We start from the raw sequence: 19,121 nt of genomic DNA on the forward strand, positions 1-19,121 counted from the left end.
TATATATATATATATATATATATATATATATACATAGATATGTATGTATTAATTTAATAGGAACCATCAACTTCGGATCACCGTGTATAAGATAATGATAAATAATTATTATTTTATTTAATAATAACCGAATGACCTTTCTGAAGGCTAAAGTCAGAGATATTCAAACATCTCGAATCGGGCGCCTAATGGTCAGACGAGAGGAATATCTAATTTAACACACTCAACCTATAAAGGATTGTATTAGACTGGTGCAGTGTTTATAACACCCGATATAATCAATATTTACATTAATCATTTTCTTGTGGAAAATTCGCCTTCGTAAATACGTTGTTTTCGTAAGTCGGCAATGAATGACGTCACAGAAACGATGGACTTATTTTTATATTGGTAACATCGCTAATTTATTGGCGGCTCTATTTGTTGATGTGTATGGTCCACCCTCCCCTCATATTTGTATAACGCAAATGGTAGTGTAGCGGCAACAAAATAAAAATGTTTGCAACGATATATTGCAGTGTTGGACATGGACATGAATATTTATTGTTAATTCTTGCGACTATCAAACCTTCGTTGTGGGTAAATCGTGTATCATGGTTGTGTACTAGAAGATGTGGATAGTTTTGTCTAGTTTGTTGTTCAACGATGATACTCATCCACAATTCCACGTACCGGCAGTAATTTTAACCCTTTCCAGTGCCCCAAAATTAAAAAAAATCTAGGTAGTCAGTTACATTCCAACTGGAAAAAAACTTTTGTTCTCTGCTCCACATACTATTGTAATAGATAAGAGTGATAAAAATGTAAGCTTGGAATTTTAATAAATAATACTAATGATGAAAAAAATGTCGAATAACATCCGACATGGGACCTAAGAGCAAAAAATCGATGCAGAATGAGATTCGACATTAGACCAGTAAGGGTTAAATGTTTATATAACAAGATTGGAATAATGATTAAAGAAAACACTTCGTTTTTTACCACTTGAGTTTTATTATAGACTACATGTTTCAGAAGTTAAACTTCCATCATTCAGGTCTGTATAGTAACTAAAATATAAAATATAAAATTGTTCTATAAATAAGGAGAGGGGAAAGTAGGGGGAAGGGGTTAGTCAAGGAACGGAGTTTGAAAACAAAGGAAAAATGGAAAGCAATGGCGAAGAATTTTGAAACAATATATTATTTAATAAATTATTATTAGAATTCAGGTTTTTTTGTATTTCTAAATTTTCAAGATAATTCATAATTTGGATACCAATCACTCATTTCATTCTCATAAATTAAAATTATTACAACTTGTTCCATATAAAGGCCAAATTATGAATTATCTTGAAAATTTAGAAATACAAAAAAACCTGAATTCTAATAATAATTTATTAAATAATATATTGTATCAAAATTTTTCGCCATTGCTTTCCATTTTTCCTTTGTTTTCAAACTTCGTTCCTTGACTACCCCTTCCCCTTACTTTCCCCTCTCCTTATTTATAGAACAATTTTATATTTTATATTTTAGTTATTATACAGACCTGAATGATGGAAGTTTAATTTCTGAAACATGTAGTCTATAATAAAACTCAAGTGGTAAAAACCGAAGTGTTTTCTTTAATCATTGTAACATGTTTTACCACAAAGTTAATGCCGAAACAATAAATAAAATATTGGATTATACTATGTATAAATTGGCTTCGGCCGTTTATAAAAGAAAAAAAAAATCCCGTAGTTTAAAAAGCAGTGGATTACACAACTTTCACACTTTAGTTTTTCATGGTTGAATTCTTTATCTTTACGAAGAAAAACAAGACTTTGGTCGTATTTTCTTACTAGCTGTACCCGGCCGGCGTCGCTGAGGCTCAGTCTGGTCAAATGGAAAACAAATAAAGTAGAAAACACACATTTTTAATTTAATATTTTATTTCACAATGCTGGAGACGAGAGGAAAATGTAAAAAATCTTTTAAATATATCAATGGTACATACACCATTGCTGTTTAAAAGATTTTTTACATTTGAAAATGCTAAGAATCGGCTGTCAAGAAACTCGCTGTTCGCCATGAGAATTGATGAGTATTGCATATATATTGATACATATATACCAATTCTTCTAACCCTTATCCGCATCCAATAGTGCATAGGGCACTGCATCCTATTGACGCAGTATTGTCTTAATCGTCACTTATGTGAAGGTTTAAACCCAGAGTAATATTAATATTACTCTGGGCTGGTCCATGAAGCACAGGAGTGATCGCCTTGGCTTCATATAAGTAACAATATCTACATATGTGTGTTGAGTGAAGAAAGAATACTGAATAAAATTTATGAGGCGAATGAATTTGGTAATAGAAGCAGAAGAAGACCAATGAAGTCTTGAAAGATCGAGTATTTCAAGTACTTGAAAGGGGTAGGGTCGGGAGTCGTAATAATCAACGGGTATATATGAGGACATTCATGAATTTGGAGAGATGAAGATAGTTTGCAAAGATATATTGGTGTGGCGTTCTATCCTCTCTGCCTACCCCTGCGGGGAAGCGGCGTGATGGTTATTTAGTCAGTTAGTTTTCTCTCTTAGAATTGCTATATAGTCCTCGAAAGCAGCGCGTCAGAGAATCGCCTCTTCGGGCGCAGTGTGAAATCGAGCTAAGTAGCAATTTATTACAATCAAGTTTTATCCATATATTTCTTCTTAATTTTATCACTGTTGCCTCAGAGCCGTCGCCGTGTGTGTTGGCTCGTCGCGTGTGTGACATAAATTGAGAAAAACATATTTTTTAAACAATATCTTCAGTTTGAAGTGACCAAAACAAAATGGCGGCCGTGTCAACATCGAATTTGGCCAGGCTATGCGTACTGCTGGGCAGTTTTTGCCTCGCTAACGGGCAATATGAAGGTAAGTAGCTACTAATCGATAGAATGTTTAATTGTATTTCTTCTTTTTGAATTTTTTTTAATAACCTAACGTCCAAGTGACTTTTTTATGCAACACCGCTTATCATGTCCCAACTCAGGCTTCAACTTTTTAAGTTTCATAGCCTATGCCTATTCGTGAGTGGATTTACTCTTTATGTTTAAAGTTACTATAATTTCATGTAATTCATGAGTGAAAATTCTAGACAAAAGCACTCGCTATCTCGCTAGAGGCATGAGTTTATACATTTCATTGATTCTAAGTTAGCAGTGAAGTTACTTAGGTAAGTCATAATTTTACTTAGGATATTCTTATTTGCAAAACGTTAGTGTGGCTTTTGAAGACCAAAAAACGATAATATGGACAGGTTTTTCAATTGCGGTTACAACATTTTGAGTATGTCCAAATACCTGTTCACAAATCTGGATTATCTCCAATTACAAGAGTTATTATTTTTTTTTTTGACATCTTATCAAAGATGAAGAAGAATATGGAAGTCTGGGTTTTTACGGGGCTGACGACCGTCATAGGCTGGTTTAAGTGATCACTTTACACACGTGTAACATTCACCAATTCTACCCATTATTGACAACCACACTACTCAAATTCTTGGAAGGTCTATATATATGAACCAATTTAGAAACCTTGTTCATGAATCACTAGAACTTCACTAGAGACATCTATTGGTGAGATGTAAAGAAGCTTTTTATTAAACAGAAACTCTTATATTAGTATGTGAGATCCGAATCCTGTATTATAATCACACACATGAGAAACGCCAGAAAATACCATTTTCATTTTTATTACTAAGCTTATAATTTGACCAGATAATTTATTTACCACATGTTGAGTGTGTCCAAATACTTGTTCACAAAATCTGGATTATCTCCAATTACAGGAGTTATTTTCATATTATTTTTTGACATCTCATCAAAGATGAAGAAGAATATGGAAGTCTGGGCATTTATAAGCAAATGGTTATGGGCATTTATAAGTTAATACAAAATACAAAAAACTTAATATAAAATACAAAAAAATTCTTGACTCTCAGTAAACATTTAAAAAAAAAAAAATTAAGAACTTAAAAACATAAAAAAGATGAAAAAGAAAAAAGTAAAAAGCTAGCGATCATGTGCTAAAAGAAAAAAAGAGCTTAAATCTGTCTCTTCTATAAATAATCTAAGCAAATTTTTAAATTTACAAATTTACACGAACTTAGACGAACTTATGATAACACATTGAAAATAGTATGTTAAATGTCAACTTAACTGAGCGCAGGCAACCAAAATTTGGAGATATTCTGTTATTTTTACAAAACTAGACGTTTCTTTTCGCGGCACACCAACTAATCAACGGTACACCAGTGTGCCGCGGCACACACGCGGCTAACAATGACTTAGATCACTTATTTTTATTAATCGTCTTGTCATATTTTCTCATTTAGTATAGGTATGTCCAATTTTAATTTTAATTGGATATATAATGTCCAAAAGAAGGTATGCAGTTGACAAGAATTGATGAGGCAATACGACATAAAGATCTATCGGGTTAGTGGCGTCTTGTTTAGAAAATATGACAAGACGAATAAATGTTAGGAAATACCCCGAGAAGATACATATTATAATCAGATTGATAAACTGACCCCAGGTCAATCAATTAATATGATGTGGAAATACAGGGAAAACCAGTTTTTCAAGTGTATTCGCGATTTAACTCATTTAAAAATGCTTCTAAGGACGTTCATTTAAAGATGAAAATAAATGTTGAATAATATTCGATATATTATATATATATATATATATATATATATATATATATATATATATTACAATAAAACCCTTATCCGCACCCCAATGGTGCATAGGACACTGCGTCATATAAACGCAGTGTTTTCTTGATCGTTTTACACATCAAGGAAAGGTGATCAGCCCTCCGCTTCAGGTACCAGCCTAGGGTAATAGTGAATAAATATTACGGTGAAAAAATTACTTATATTTATTTTACATATATATATATATATATATATATATATATATATATATATATATATATATATATATATATATATATATATATATATATATATATATATTTATATATATATTTATATATATATATATATAAATATATATATATAAATATATATATATAAATATATATATATATATATATATAAATATATATATATATATATATATATATATATATATATATATATATATATATATATATATATATATATATATATATATATATATATATATATATATATATATATATATATATTTATATATATATATATATATATATATATATATATATATATATATACATATATATATATATATATATATATATATGTATATATATATATATATATATATATATATATATATATATATATATATATATATTTAGCCCCGTAAATGCCCAGACTTCCATATTCTTCTTCATCTTAGATGAGATGTCAAAAAATAATATGAAAATAACTCCTGTAATTGGAGAGAATCCAGATTACGTGAACAAGTATTTGGACACACTCAAAATGTTGTAAATAAATTGTCTGGTCGAATTATAAGCTTAAATAATAAAAATGAAAATGGTATTTTCTGGCGTTTCTCATGTGTGTGATTATAATCCAGGATTCGGACCTCACATACTAATATAAGAGTTTCTGCTTAGTAAAAAGCTTCTTTACATCTCACCAATAGATGTCTCTAGTGAAGTTCTAGTGATTCAAGAACAAGGTTTCTAAATTGGTTCATATATGCAGAACTTCCAAGAATTTGAGAAGTGTGGGGCGAGTGTTTTTGCCTAGAATTTTCACTCATGAATTACATGAAATTACAGTAACTTTAAACATGAAGAGTAAATCCAGTCACGAGTAGGCATTGGATATGAAACTTATAAAGTTGAAGCATGAGTAGGGACATGATAAATGGTGTTGCATAAGCCGTAGCTAGATTTCAGAGTCACTTGGACGTAAGGCAAAGAAAAAAAAATGAGTAGTGTGGTCGTCAGCCCCGTAAATGCCCAGACCTCCATATTCTTCTTCATCTTTGATGAGATGTCAAAAAATAATACATCAGAGATTAGTTAGGAGGCGAGGAGGCGATCTGCTGCTGCTGCTCGTCGACCAGTCTGGGGGTCTTGTGCCGGGATTAAGAATTAGACCTGTAAACGAATAAACTTTTATATGTTTTGAATATTGAAAGCGTTTACTTTGTGGATCATATTGATATATTATTTCGAGAAATAAAAATACTTTGTGTTTTGATCCACTCACATTTTTATTAACCAACTAGTTTCGGCAACAACCTGTTGCCCTCTTCAGGGTTTCATTTATTACTAAATATATATATATATATATATATATATATATATATATATATATATATATATATATATATATATATATATATATATATATATATAAAAAGAAACAGTGTACAAGTTGTTGGGTTTCAAAAGGGTAGGGGTGGGGGTAATGGTGTTTTAAGGAGGGGTAAGAGCAAGGAAGGGGATAACTCTGTTTAGGTAGGGTTTGATTTTATGGGAAAAATATTAAAAATGGGACTTTGACTAACGTTTATTTGGTTGTTAATTATACTTAATTTTTGTTTAACCGCTTTTTTTTATTTCTAACACCTCTAAATTATTAATTTGACTAGTTCTGTTATTACAATGCGAAATTTCTATCCCATCTTCAAAATTGAGCGAATGATTATTAGATAAGATAAGACCTTTATACTCGTAGGATGAAAGGAGTGGGCGGGGTTCGAATTGGATACTGACGAATCCTGCTCAATCGATGTGGAATAGAATATAACAGTCTACCTAGATTTTTTATTTTATTTTGGGGTACCGGAAAGGGTTAAACTTGTATGTTTAATATATTGAAATAATCCCTTACCGCAACCCAATGGTGCATAGGGCACTGCTTCATATAAACGCAGTGTTATCTCGATCGATTACACATGAAAGGTGATCAGCCCTCCACTTCAGGTACCAGTCCAGTGTAATATTGAATAAATATTAGAGTGAAAAAAATCACTTATATTTATTAAACCCCCCTGGGAATCGAACCCGGGACCTCCAGAACGGTAGGCGAGCATGCTGACCATTACACTACGGTGGCGGACATATATATTGACATACATAATATATTGACGTGTCAAAAATAGCTAACTGCATTGATGTCTATTTTCTTACCAAGCAAAAGTGACTGGTCATACAGGAGAAAGTGACCAAGTGCATTTTTTTTACATAAACGTCATATTGACTATTTGATATCTTACTAGCTTAATGTTGCCCTGAAAACATCCCAAAGCGATTTAAAACTTAGAAGTATGATATATTGGCTTGTTAAAAATTACTAACTGCATTGATATTATATCCGCCTCCGTGTTGTAATGGTCAGCGTGTTTAGCTACCGTGCTGGAGGTCCCGGGTTCGATTCCCAGGGGGGGAGGTGAAAATAAATATTAGTGATTTAACACTGTAATATTTATTTAATATTACCCTGGACTGGTTCCTGAAGCGCAAGAGTGATCACCTTGCTTTCATGTAAGTAATGATCAAGATAACACTGCGTCAATTCGATGCAGTGCCCTAGGCACCGTTAGGTGCGGATAAGGGTTAAATAATTAAAAATTGATATTTATTTTGTTGCCAAGCAAAAGTGACTTGAATGGCCCTCCTGAACATTTTACGTTTTGTTAGTCCGTCACTTTCTCCTGAACGACTACGATATAGTCGTTTGATTTGATCGAAACGTTGTTTTGTTGCAGGTGACAGTTGCGTTTTTGAAGGGAGCGGTCAACCTGGAGTGTGCAGATATTTGCAGCAGTGTAACGCTGCCAGGCAGGGAATAAGAAGGGGTATATCGCCGCAGGTAAAGGTCCCAGAAGTGATCCTTGAGGAACCCCCGATTCCTTCACTTTCTAAATTGACTATATATATATATATTTTTTTTAAAAATTTTATTAGAAGGAAAAACAACAGTTCCAAAATATGATGAATACCAGTTACAGTTTTTCACATTTATGCATAGGAAAAGTCAAATAAGTCAATATAAGAAGAGAAATGAGATAAGGATGGGATAAAGAGAAAAGGAGATGACAGTGATAGGAAAAGAAGAAAAAGAGAGGACTGGGAATAGAATTACCCTTTTAGGTTTATAAAACTTCTAATAATTTAGCTTTAAAGTATATATATATATATATATATATATATATATATATATATATATATATATATATATATATATATATATATATATATATATATATATATATATATATATATATATATATATATATATATATATATATATATATATATATATATATATATATATATATATATATATATATATATATATATATATATATATATATATATATATATATATATATGCGATGTGGAGTTCTATTCTCTCTACTTACCCCTAGCGGCGCGATGATCAGTAAGCGTGTTAAAAAAAACGTTTCTAATTTAATTAAAAAAATGATATTTGTGTTTGTACTATTTACAAAAAAAAACCTTTAATTTCGTACTATATCCGTGTGCCTAAGCGGCTCGTTATTAGAAATAGGTATCAAATTGTGGTGGAGTGGGTTCGATCAAAGAAACTCAAGCTCAAGAGTCCGTGATACTAACCACGGGACTACTTTTTCTTCTTTTTCTTCTTCTTCATAAGCCTTCTGTCTTCCACTGCTGGATATAGGCCTCTTCCACTTTTTTCCATATCCTCCGGTCGGTTGCTGCTTGCAGCCAGTTTCTACCCCCCACAGTGGCTATATCATCGGACCATCTCTTTTGGGGTCTCCCGACACCTCTTTTGTTCTCCCAAGGTCTCCATCGTAAAATTCTTGGGGTCCATCTTGCTAATGTCCTGCTCACTGCCATTTGAGTTTTGCCACGCGGTCCATGATGTCCTCTACTTTGGTCGTTTTTCTGGTATATCATTTTTTTGTTTTATCCCTCAGACTTAAACTGAGCGTGGATCTTTCCATGGATCGCTGTGTATACTTGAGCTTCTCTGCATTTCTCTTAGCCAGAGCCATAGTCTTTAGTGCATATCACTCACTCCTTTCAACAACGTCATCAATCAATTCCTGATGTCATCATTTTTAATTTTATCCATCAGTTATCCATCAACCCGATGCAGTTACTTCGATATAAAATTGTATTTTTTTTTGCTGTGTTAAACGACGATTGAACTGAACTGAACTGATGTGTGTGTTTCAGATATGCTCGTACGAGGGTGTGGCCACCATAGTGTGCTGTCCAGGGAGCACTCCCGTTGTCGTGGCGACCACCACAACCACACAGCCCCCACCCCCGCCGACTACCAGAAGACCCCCTCCTCCACCACCACCACGCTCCAGCACCTGTCCACCCATCCCAGCAGACGCTGCTAAGATCCAGCCTAGGGGACAAAAGGCTTGGGACAGTAAGATTTAGTGCATGGTAGAATTACTGATAGGCCAAGCGTATGAGGTCAGACTACCTACTCCTTGAATAGTAGAATAGTGTATGGTAGGTGTTGGAATGGGTGCAGAGTGTAAGGGAGCACTGCCCGCAGAATGGAGGTCAGACTACTCCCTGAATGGTAGAACAGTGTACGGTAGATGTACCTGCGTGCAGAGCGTAAGGGAGCACTGCCCGCAGAATGGAGGTCAGACTACTCCCTGAATGGTAGAACAGTGTAAGGTAGACGTACCTGCAGTCGGAATGGGTGCAGAGTGTAAGGGAGCACTGCCCGCAGAATGGAGGTCAGACTACTTCTGAATGGTAGAACGGTGTATGGTTTGTTAGCTAGTTAGTTTTTTTTATAGGTGTTTCAATTTGAGATGAACCGTGTGTCATTTTTAAACTGATGGAAATTTGATCATCCACCCCACACTAATTCTATGAAATATGTATCGTAGAACGGGGCTACTTGATCTTTGATGTGTTACTTGAGCCCAGTACATTTTTTTTTTATTTAGATCGTGGTATCGATCGAAATATCGTGACAATAAGTGTCACCTGTCAGGGAAACAATGAATCATGTCGATACGTTCATTATTGTAGACCAAATACAGATTTAAATCTTCAAATCTTTTGCACTGGGTTTAAGTAGCCCCATTCTACGGTAGGTACTCTACAAATGTATTAAAGATTTTTTAATTTGAAGTTATTTGCTGTCATTTTTTGGTGGAACTACATTTTATACAGTAAAATAACAGTAATAATACGGGGTTCGGATATATCGTACAAATCCATATATCCAGAGGTGTTAAACAGGGATGTGTGATGTCTAAATAAATGTATTCGGCGAATGTAGAAGGAAATAGACTCAGAGACTCAAAGACATCTTTACGGTACAGAGTTGCATTTATGCTATTATACACAAGGTTGGTGTTTTTCTCGTGTTTTTTTTTGGTATGGATAACGGAAAAGATGAGAACAATGTGTATGATGAAAAATCAATGTTTTTTTTATGTTTTTAGAGTGTATAGAGCTCTCGCAGAGTGTGTATCCTTGTATATCGTCGTCGTTCCTGCCAGGCGCCTCGCTTGTACGTCGCTACACGTGCGGCCACGTGTCGACACCGCTGATAGTCGGAGGTACACCCGCCTCCCCAGGGGAATTCCCCTACATGGTGAGATGTTACAAGTTTTAATCCATTACAAAACATAAAATAAACAATAGAAGAAGAATAATGTAGAAGTCTGGCATTTGCGGGGCTTACGGTCGTCTGAAGTGTAGCATTCGCCAATTCTACCCACGATTCACAACCACACTACTCAAATTCTTGGAACTTCTGCATATGTTGATCAAACTCGAAACATTTCTTGAATGTTTTCCGCAGGTACTTTGTGGTTGCTTTCACCACTTTTTTTATACATATAATTTAACCTACCGGTTTCAACAATACATTGTCATCATCAGGGTTTATTTTAAATTAAAAAAAAACATATTAAAAATATAAGAATACTTTCACAAAAAAAACTTCCACACACCATAAAAATCCTCAAATTTTAGGATTTATTTATAGGATTTTTATGGAGTGTGTGCAAGTTTTTTTTGTGAAAGTATTCTAATATTTTTAATGTTTTTTTTATATTAAAAATAAACCCTGATGATGACAATGTATTGTTGAAACCGGTAGGTTGAATTAAAAAAAAAAAGTGGTGAAAACAAAGCCTTTTAATGATTAAAGAAAACACTTGTTTTTTACCACTTGAGTTTTATTATAGACTACATGTTTCAGAAGTTAAATTTCCATCATTCAGGTCTGTATAATAACTAAAATATAAAATTATTCTATAAATAAGGAGAGGGGAAAGTAAGGGGAAGGGGTTAGTCAAGGGGCGGAGTTAGAAAACAAAGGAAAAATGGAAAGCAAAGGTGAAGAATTTTGAAACAATATATTATTTAATAGATTATTATTAGAATTTAGGTTTTTTTGTATTTCTAAATTTTCAAGATAATTCATAATTTGGCCTTTATATGGAACAAGGTGTAATCATTTTAATTTATGAGAATATATTTATATCTCATTTCACTCTCATAAATTAAAATTATCTATAATAAAACTCAAGTGGTAAAAAACAAGTGTTTTCTTTAATCATTGTAACATGTCTTACCACAAAGTTAATGCCGAAACAATAAATAAAGTCTTTTAATTTTATAAAGATAAACTCGAAACATACTGCTTAAAATTACTAGAATTTCATTAGTGAAATTCTAGTTTTTTAGTTTTATTAAAATATGTAAAGTTTAAACCTTCATATCTCCCTTACTTCCCTACAGATTTCAATGAAAATGTTACCGATAGTCTTGTGATCTTTCATATTATTTTTTTAGCTAATAATAACACATGAGAATCATCCACTGAGACACTAGTAATGTTGACATATCGCTCACTCCTTTCAACAACGTCATATATCAAAAATCGTCAATATTCAGTTGTGCATGTTTTCGGAATGCCCAGAAAATGTACTATATCCCAGCAAAAGCGGCATGTTTTTAACCTAATATTTACCCGCTACAGGGCAGAAAGTGTTGTTTTTGCATTTTGAAGAAAAGGTATTGTATAATTATTTTTTTAAATATACTAATAAATATTTTTCAAATGGAGAAAAAACATTCAGGTTTTACCTAAAAAGATCTGTTGCACAGTAAAAAGTTCAATAAGTGCCTTATTTATAATAATAATAAAACCCTTATCCGCACCCCAATGGTGCATAGGGCACTGCGTCATATAAACGCAGTGTTATCTTGATGGTTTACACATGAAGGAAAGGTGATCAGCCCTCCGCTTCAGGTACCCAGTCCAGGGTAATATTGAATAAATATGACAGTAAAAAAACCACTTAAATTTATCTTACCTCCCTTGGGAATCGAACCCGGGACCTCCAGAACGGTACCCGAGCGTGCTGACCATTACACTACAGAGGCGGACAAATTTATTATAAGTAGATATTTATTTTTAATACTTTGTATTATATTTTTAAACTTTAAACGATCTCCTGAAAAATCGTGTTTTTTGATATGACATTGTTGAAAGGAGTCAGCGATTTCATCCGTAAGGTGAATAATCACGTTTCTGGTAGAATAAAAAAAGAAAGTTTAACGGTGATATCATCAGGAATTGTAACAACTCCATTTTTTCACTTTTAGGCACATTTGGGATACGACAATCTGGGACAAATCAACTGGGACTGTGGAGGTACTCTAATCAGCGAGAAATGGGTCATGACGGCCGCCCACTGCACCTACCATCGTTCATACGGGTGATATAAAATTGGCACTTTTAACTCACAAAAAAATACCTTTCAGTCATCATTCAGTACCTATTACTCACCAAAAAATACCTTTCAGTCATCATTCAGTACCTATTACTCACCAAAAAATACCTTTCAGTCATTATTCAGTACCTATTACTCACCAAAAAATACCTTTCAGTCATCATTCAGTACCTATTACTCACCAAAAAATACCTTTCAGTCATCATTCAGTACCTATTACTCACCAAAAAATACCTTTCTGTCATCATTCAGTACCTATTACTCACCAAAAAATACCTTTCAGTCATCATTCAGTACCTATTACTCACCAAAAAATACCTTTCAGTCATCATTCAGTACCTATTACTCACCAAAAAATACCTTTCAGTCATCATTCAGTACCTATTACTCACCAAAAAATACCTTTCAGTCATCATTCAGTACCTATTACTCACCAAAAAATACCTTTCAGTCATCATTCAGTACCTATTACTCACCAAAAAATACCTTTCAGTCATCATTCAGTACCTATTACTCACCAAAAAATACCTTTCAGTCATCATTCAGTACCTATTACTCACCAAAAAATACCTTTCAGTCATCATTCAGTACCTATTACTCACCAAAAAATACCTTTCAGTCATCATTCAGTACCTATTACTCACCAAAAAATACCTTTCAGTCATCATTCAGTACCTATTACTCACCAAAAAATACCTTTCAGTCATCATTCAGTACCTATTACTCACCAAAAAATACCTTTCAGTCATCATTCAGTACCTATTACTCACCAAAAAATACCTTTCAGTCATCATTCAGTACCTATTACTCACCAAAAAATACCTTTCAGTCATCATTCAGTACCTATTACTCACCAAAAAATACCTTTCAGTCATCATTCAGTACCTATTACTCACCAAAAAATACCTTTCTGTCATCATTCAGTACCTACTACTCACCAAAAAATACCTTTCAGTCATCATTCAGTACCTATTACTCACCAAAAAATACCTTTCAGCCATCATTCAGTACCTATTACTCACCAAAAAATACCTTTCAGTCATCATTCAGTACCTAGATATTAAGAATCAGAATTAGAGAACATCGTCGCGGACTAACAAGTAATTATTTTTCGGAATTCGCAAATCATATCATGGAAACTAACTACTCATTTGACCCTCATACACTTAAATTATTACACTCTGTTACAAATAAAGGTCAAGTCATAAATAATTTAGAAAATTTAGAAATACATCAAAATTTCAATTCAGATAAAACAATATAAATAATATAAAACCCTTATCCGCACCCGAATGGTGTATAGGGCACTGCGTCATATAAACGCAGTATTATCTTGATCGTTTATACATGAAGGAAAGGTGATCAGCCCTCCGCTTCAGGTACCAGTTTATGGTAATTTTGAGTAAATATTACAGTGAAAAAATCACTTATATTAGGCGGATTAGCTCCGTACGCATTTAAAAGATGTGTTTTGTCAAAATTAAATCATTCCACTCACGGTCACCGAGCTCTGCGTATCACTTTGATCTCCACCGACCCTTCGCCTCTACTTCGACTTCGGAATCTTCTGGGACTTGACCATCGCTACGCCCAATGGGCAATGAATCGGAAATTACACGGACCTACGCATCTCTACTGGAATCCGAAAATATTTTGGAAATATTTTCACTCGCCAAGGTACATTACTTTCGGAATTTACAACCCCGAGAGCGACGGAGCGGAGAAGACACAGAAGACCTATTACAGTCTAGCGGTGTGTTGGATGCACGCTGTGTGTGCGACACACTTGGGGCATTTTTTGAGATAATAAGATCTCATTATGACCTTATTACTGTATTAATGTCGACTGTTGTCTTGTCAAACAGCTTCACATTTAAGACTTAATAGGTGAAGAGTCGGGTCGAAATGGATACGTCCCAAAATTCACAAGTCCGTGAGTTTTGGGACATGTCCTCAAATTTGTATTTTTTTACAGTTATGTCAAGTATATACATCTTGGGGGTAAAGACACTGACGCCCAGTTTTCTTCAAATGAGTTATTCAACATTGCGAGCACCCAACTCCACCCGGACTATAAGGCAGGATCATCATACAACGATATAGCCCTGCTGGAACTGGACAAAAGGTATCACTTTTCTCTGCCAACTGTTGCTCACATTTCTCTTCTCAGCGTTTCATGGTCCATGCATTCGTTTGTAAACATTTTCCTTAAAAAAATATAATAATAATAAAAACCTTATCCGCACCCCAATGGTGCATAGGGCACTGCTTCATATAAACGCAGTGTTATCTTGATCGTTTACACATGAAGGAAAGGTGATCAGCCCTCCGCTTCAGGTACCAGTCCAGGGTAATATTGAATAAATATTACAGTGAAAAAATCACTTATATTTATTTGACCCCCCCCCCTGGGAATCGAACCCGGGACCTCCAGAACGGTAGCCGAGCGTGCTGACCATTACACTACGGAGGTGGACGAAAAAAATATTCATGATACCAAAATATCTCAGTTTATATTTGTATGGAAATCGTAGTACGCAGCTCGTGGCAAGTACCGACTCGCTACCAGCTGAGTCATAAGCGCTACGTCTGTTCCAACGTGCCGTCATGCGGTGACTGAGTGCGGATAGAGGGACAGTAGATCACACAAAAGCCGAGTAGTTGTGAATGTGCGACGTTCTATTCTCTCTGCCTATCCCTGTGGTTATACATAAATTATAACTGGTCGGAAACCCTGTAGGTACCCAGATATTTATATTCTTCTCCATGTTTGCTGAGATATCAATAAAAACACGTGAAATTTGATTTTTTAAGGGCAATATTCACCGAGAGAATTCTCCCCGCTTGTCTGCACACTGGAGATGAGGTGGAAGACACGAAAGCCATCGCTACTGGGTGGGGTACCACAGCTTCCAGAGGAAATCAGAGTAACACTCTGCTTAAGGTAGATTACACTGGCCAACAATGATTTCGTAACTGAAATTTTGATGACTGAATTGGACTAAGTTAATTATCGTTCTTATTCAAAGTCTATATGGTGACAAGCTTGTATCACGTCAAGTTTTGCTGTTACAGTCATATTATTGTTTGTATGGACCCCATACGTTGAAACCGTAATAGTGGTTGCTATCTAGACATGCTTTAGTCTAAGTTCTAACGCAGGGGTTCCCAAAGTGTGCGCCGCGGCGCCCTGGTGTGCCGTATAAAGTAAAGAGGGGCGCTGTGAGGGGCGCGTCGATCCTCTATCATTAACCGAAACGAAAAATATTCTCTTTTTTGTAGTATTTTTTGAGTAGTATTTTTTCTAGTCCTATTCCCTTTCATGGATTCCTGGCACGTTGAAGTTTTCTTCACTGCGTTAACCATCGCAGAGTGCTGCTAAGCCGTGTATTATCAAGCCCCTAATTGCAGGTGACCCTGGAGAAGTTCGACTACGACACGTGTTCCAGGAAGAATCCTCCTAGCAGGACGCTCAAGGAAGGAGTGAACGATGCCACGCAGCTCTGCGCTGGACACTCCACAGAACGGAAGGACACTTGCCAGGTATGCACACGTATTAACTGTGAAAGAACACTTCCCATTCCTACACATAACACATGGTCCTGCAGTCATTCCTGTACTGGGGTAGCTCGCATCTCCACACCAAGAGTGCGCCTTCTCTGTATCACAAGTACCACGGACGAGTGTGACGTCACCGCACGAAGGACGGAAGCGGCCTTCTTTTCTTCGTTTGCCACTGTTTGATAGGGCGGCCCGCGTGACGCGCTTGTCAGTGTTGCCCGCCGAGTGATTGTTTATGGTCTGTAGTATTTTTAACCCTCATTGCTTCTAATAACCATAATATCTCTATAAATATAATAAATACAAGGCTAAGATTTTAGACATTCCTCCATAACATATTTACGCATTCATTAAAAAAATAATATTAATAATAATCAGAATTTATCGGGTACTTCGGAGGTATTATATATATAAACAGCGCGTGAAGAGTGTGCGGGAACCGCGACATTATATTCGCATCTCACTCTTGCATACCTGCACTGTGCAAGAGTAAGGAGCTCAAAGCTCAATGTTCTCTGGCTAGCTAAAGGCTAGCGGCAGTAGCTTTTGGGCTTCCGACAAGAGTGGATCTATGCTTGTTCCGTGAGCGTTGCCAGATGGTTTTTTAAAAAAAAAATGTTTTTAACGGAAGCGGGAAGCGACGTGATGGTTAGTTAGTTAGTTTACAACATTTTGAGTGTGTCCAAATACTTGTTTACAAAATCTGGATTATCTCCAATTACAGGAGTTATTTTCATATTATTTTTTGACATCTCATGTTATGTTTGTCCGTCTCCGAAGTGTAATGGTCAGCACGCTCGCCTACCGTTCTGGAGGTCCCGGGTTCGATTCCCAGGGGGGGTCAAATAAATATAAGTGATTTTTTCTCTCTAATATTTATTCAATATTACCCTGGACTGGTACGTGAAGCGGAGGGCTGATCACCTTTCCTTCGTGTGTTAACGATCAAGATAACACTGTGTTTGTATAATACAGTGCCCTATGCACCATTGGGGTGCGGATAAGGGTTTGAATGAATATGTTAGTCTTTTTTTGAACGGTTAAAGCCGATTTATATGGATGTTTTCGTTTTTCAGGGAGATTCCGGTGGGCCCCTAGCCCTATACTATTCCTACAGGGTGAAGTGCACATACCTCGTTATAGGAATAGTCTCCAACGGGAAGCTGTGTGGAGTTGTCGGACAGCCTGCTCTTTATACGAGGGTCTCTGCGTTCATCCCATGGATAGAAAGCATCGTCTGGCCGTAACTCTAAAAAAAATATATATATAAATCGCAGTCATACAGGAGAAAGTGACCAAGTGCATTTTTTACAAAAACGTTGACTATTTGATATCTTTGCACTGTTCCGTGTCTGTCTGCTGTGCTGGTCGGGGCTGTGGGCGTCTGTGTATCGGCCAACATCGAGTCGGAATCGGATCTACCTGACTAATTGAACTAAACACTAATCCCTTTCACTGCCTACACCCCCCGGTGAAGTACACCTTAGTAGAAGTACCGCTACTTTCCCGGTGAAGTACCCCTACCCCTTAGTAGAAGTACCCCTACTTCTAGAAAATTTGGTGACGGACTTACAATCTTGTATTTATTTAGATTAGCAGTGACAGGTATATTGAAAGCTTTTAAATGTAAATTCACAGTAAAATCGGGATACAATTTTATATTGTTTCACATTTTCAATAAATTTCGCAATTTAGTTTTAAAAAATCGCTTGGCAAGAGCAGATCTGTCAGGAAGCCTAGATGCTTCTGTATCAGGTCTGGGCGTGCGGTGGGACAGCTTTCAATATTTGATGTCTTACTAGCTTAATATTGCCCTGAAAACATCCCAAAGGATTTTAAACTTGGAAGTATAATATATTGACTTGGTAAAAATGACTAACTGCATTGATGTTTATTTTGTTGCCAAGCAAAAGTGACTTAAATGGCCCTTCTGTACATTTCACGTTAGTTGGTCACTTTTTCCCGTATGACTACGATATGCCGAACAAAACATGTACTAATTTTTTAAACTGAAACGATCAATAAAGATTTTCAACGCTTTTATAATTATGTATCGTGTTCCTTATTTTTTTATTCTATTTTTATTTTCTAAAAGATTCCAGTCTCTGAAAGATGTCTGCCTCCGTAGTGTAATGGTCAGTATGCTCGGCTACCATTCTGGAGGTCCCGGGTTCGATTCCCAGGTGGGGTTAGAATAAATATGGGTGATTTTTTCACTCTAATATTTATTTAATATTACTACGAATTACGAAGCGGAGGGCTGATCACCTTTCCTTCATGAGTTAACTATCAAGATAACACTGCGTTTATATGATACAGTGCTCTATGCACCATTGGGGTGTGGAAGGGTTTGAATAAAAGACAAATATTTGTGCTTTTTTTTATTATTTAGGTACATAAATATTTCAAAATCATACTACTTTGTCCAGCAGCAATAACCCGTACAATGAGGTAAGAGAGCAAGCAAACGAGGCCTCTGCTGCAGCTGGATGCTTACAAAAAATTATATGGAGAAATAAATACATGCTAAAAGGGAGTAAGGTGAGAATCTATAAGACCGATCCTGACATACGGCACGGAAACAAGAGCCGACACCGCGAAAACAAAAAGCCTTCTTAGGACATCCGAAATGAAGACTCTACGACCCATCGCAGGCCTAACACTTCGCGACAGAGTTAGAAACTCAGGAATAAGAAAAATCTGCGATGGTGAAGATGTTGCGCGATGGGGAAGAGAAAGAAGACGTTTCTGGAGAGATCACGTGAGAAGAGCGAGTTGGGATGGAGAGGTGAGGATAGCAGCGGACAGCAGCATAGGCAAGATCAGACCCCCAGGAAGACCACCTAAACGAT

At 35.5% G+C, this 19,121-nt stretch overlaps 1 protein-coding gene across 1 annotated transcript; it reads left to right on the plus strand.

The window, feature by feature from the left end:
- Positions 1-2,694: 2,694 nt before the first annotated feature.
- Positions 2,695-18,318, plus strand: LOC148306823 (venom protease-like). The gene is made up of 9 exons (XM_088264328.1): positions 2,695-2,887; positions 7,696-7,799; positions 9,158-9,362; positions 10,405-10,556; positions 12,581-12,693; positions 14,684-14,833; positions 15,523-15,652; positions 16,120-16,251; positions 17,346-18,318. Exons 1-9 carry the CDS (start codon positions 2,806-2,808, stop codon positions 17,514-17,516), a joined length of 1,239 nt encoding a protein of 412 aa, XP_088120454.1. The 5' UTR covers positions 2,695-2,805; the 3' UTR covers positions 17,517-18,318.
- Positions 18,319-19,121: the final 803 nt, after the last annotated feature.

This window comes from Brachycentrus maculatus, unplaced genomic scaffold, assembly GCF_059751285.1.
Source record: "Brachycentrus maculatus isolate JH-2025_06_01 unplaced genomic scaffold, ASM5975128v1 h1tg000225l, whole genome shotgun sequence".
NCBI lineage: Eukaryota > Metazoa > Arthropoda > Insecta > Trichoptera > Brachycentridae > Brachycentrus > Brachycentrus maculatus.

What these genes read in the sequence shown, in the direction of transcription:
- LOC148306823 (XM_088264328.1), top strand. Translation starts at nt 2,806, where the DNA reads ATGGCGGCCGTGTCAACATCGAATTTGGCCAGGCTATGCGTACTGCTG. An exon ending in GAAGGGGTATATCGCCGCAG is followed by an intron (nt 7,800 to 9,157) that starts GTAAAGGTCCCA and finishes TGTGTGTTTCAG; the next exon opens with ATATGCTCGTACGAGGGTGT. An exon ending in CTGCTGGAACTGGACAAAAG is followed by an intron (nt 14,834 to 15,522) that starts GTATCACTTTTC and finishes TGATTTTTTAAG; the next exon opens with GGCAATATTCACCGAGAGAA.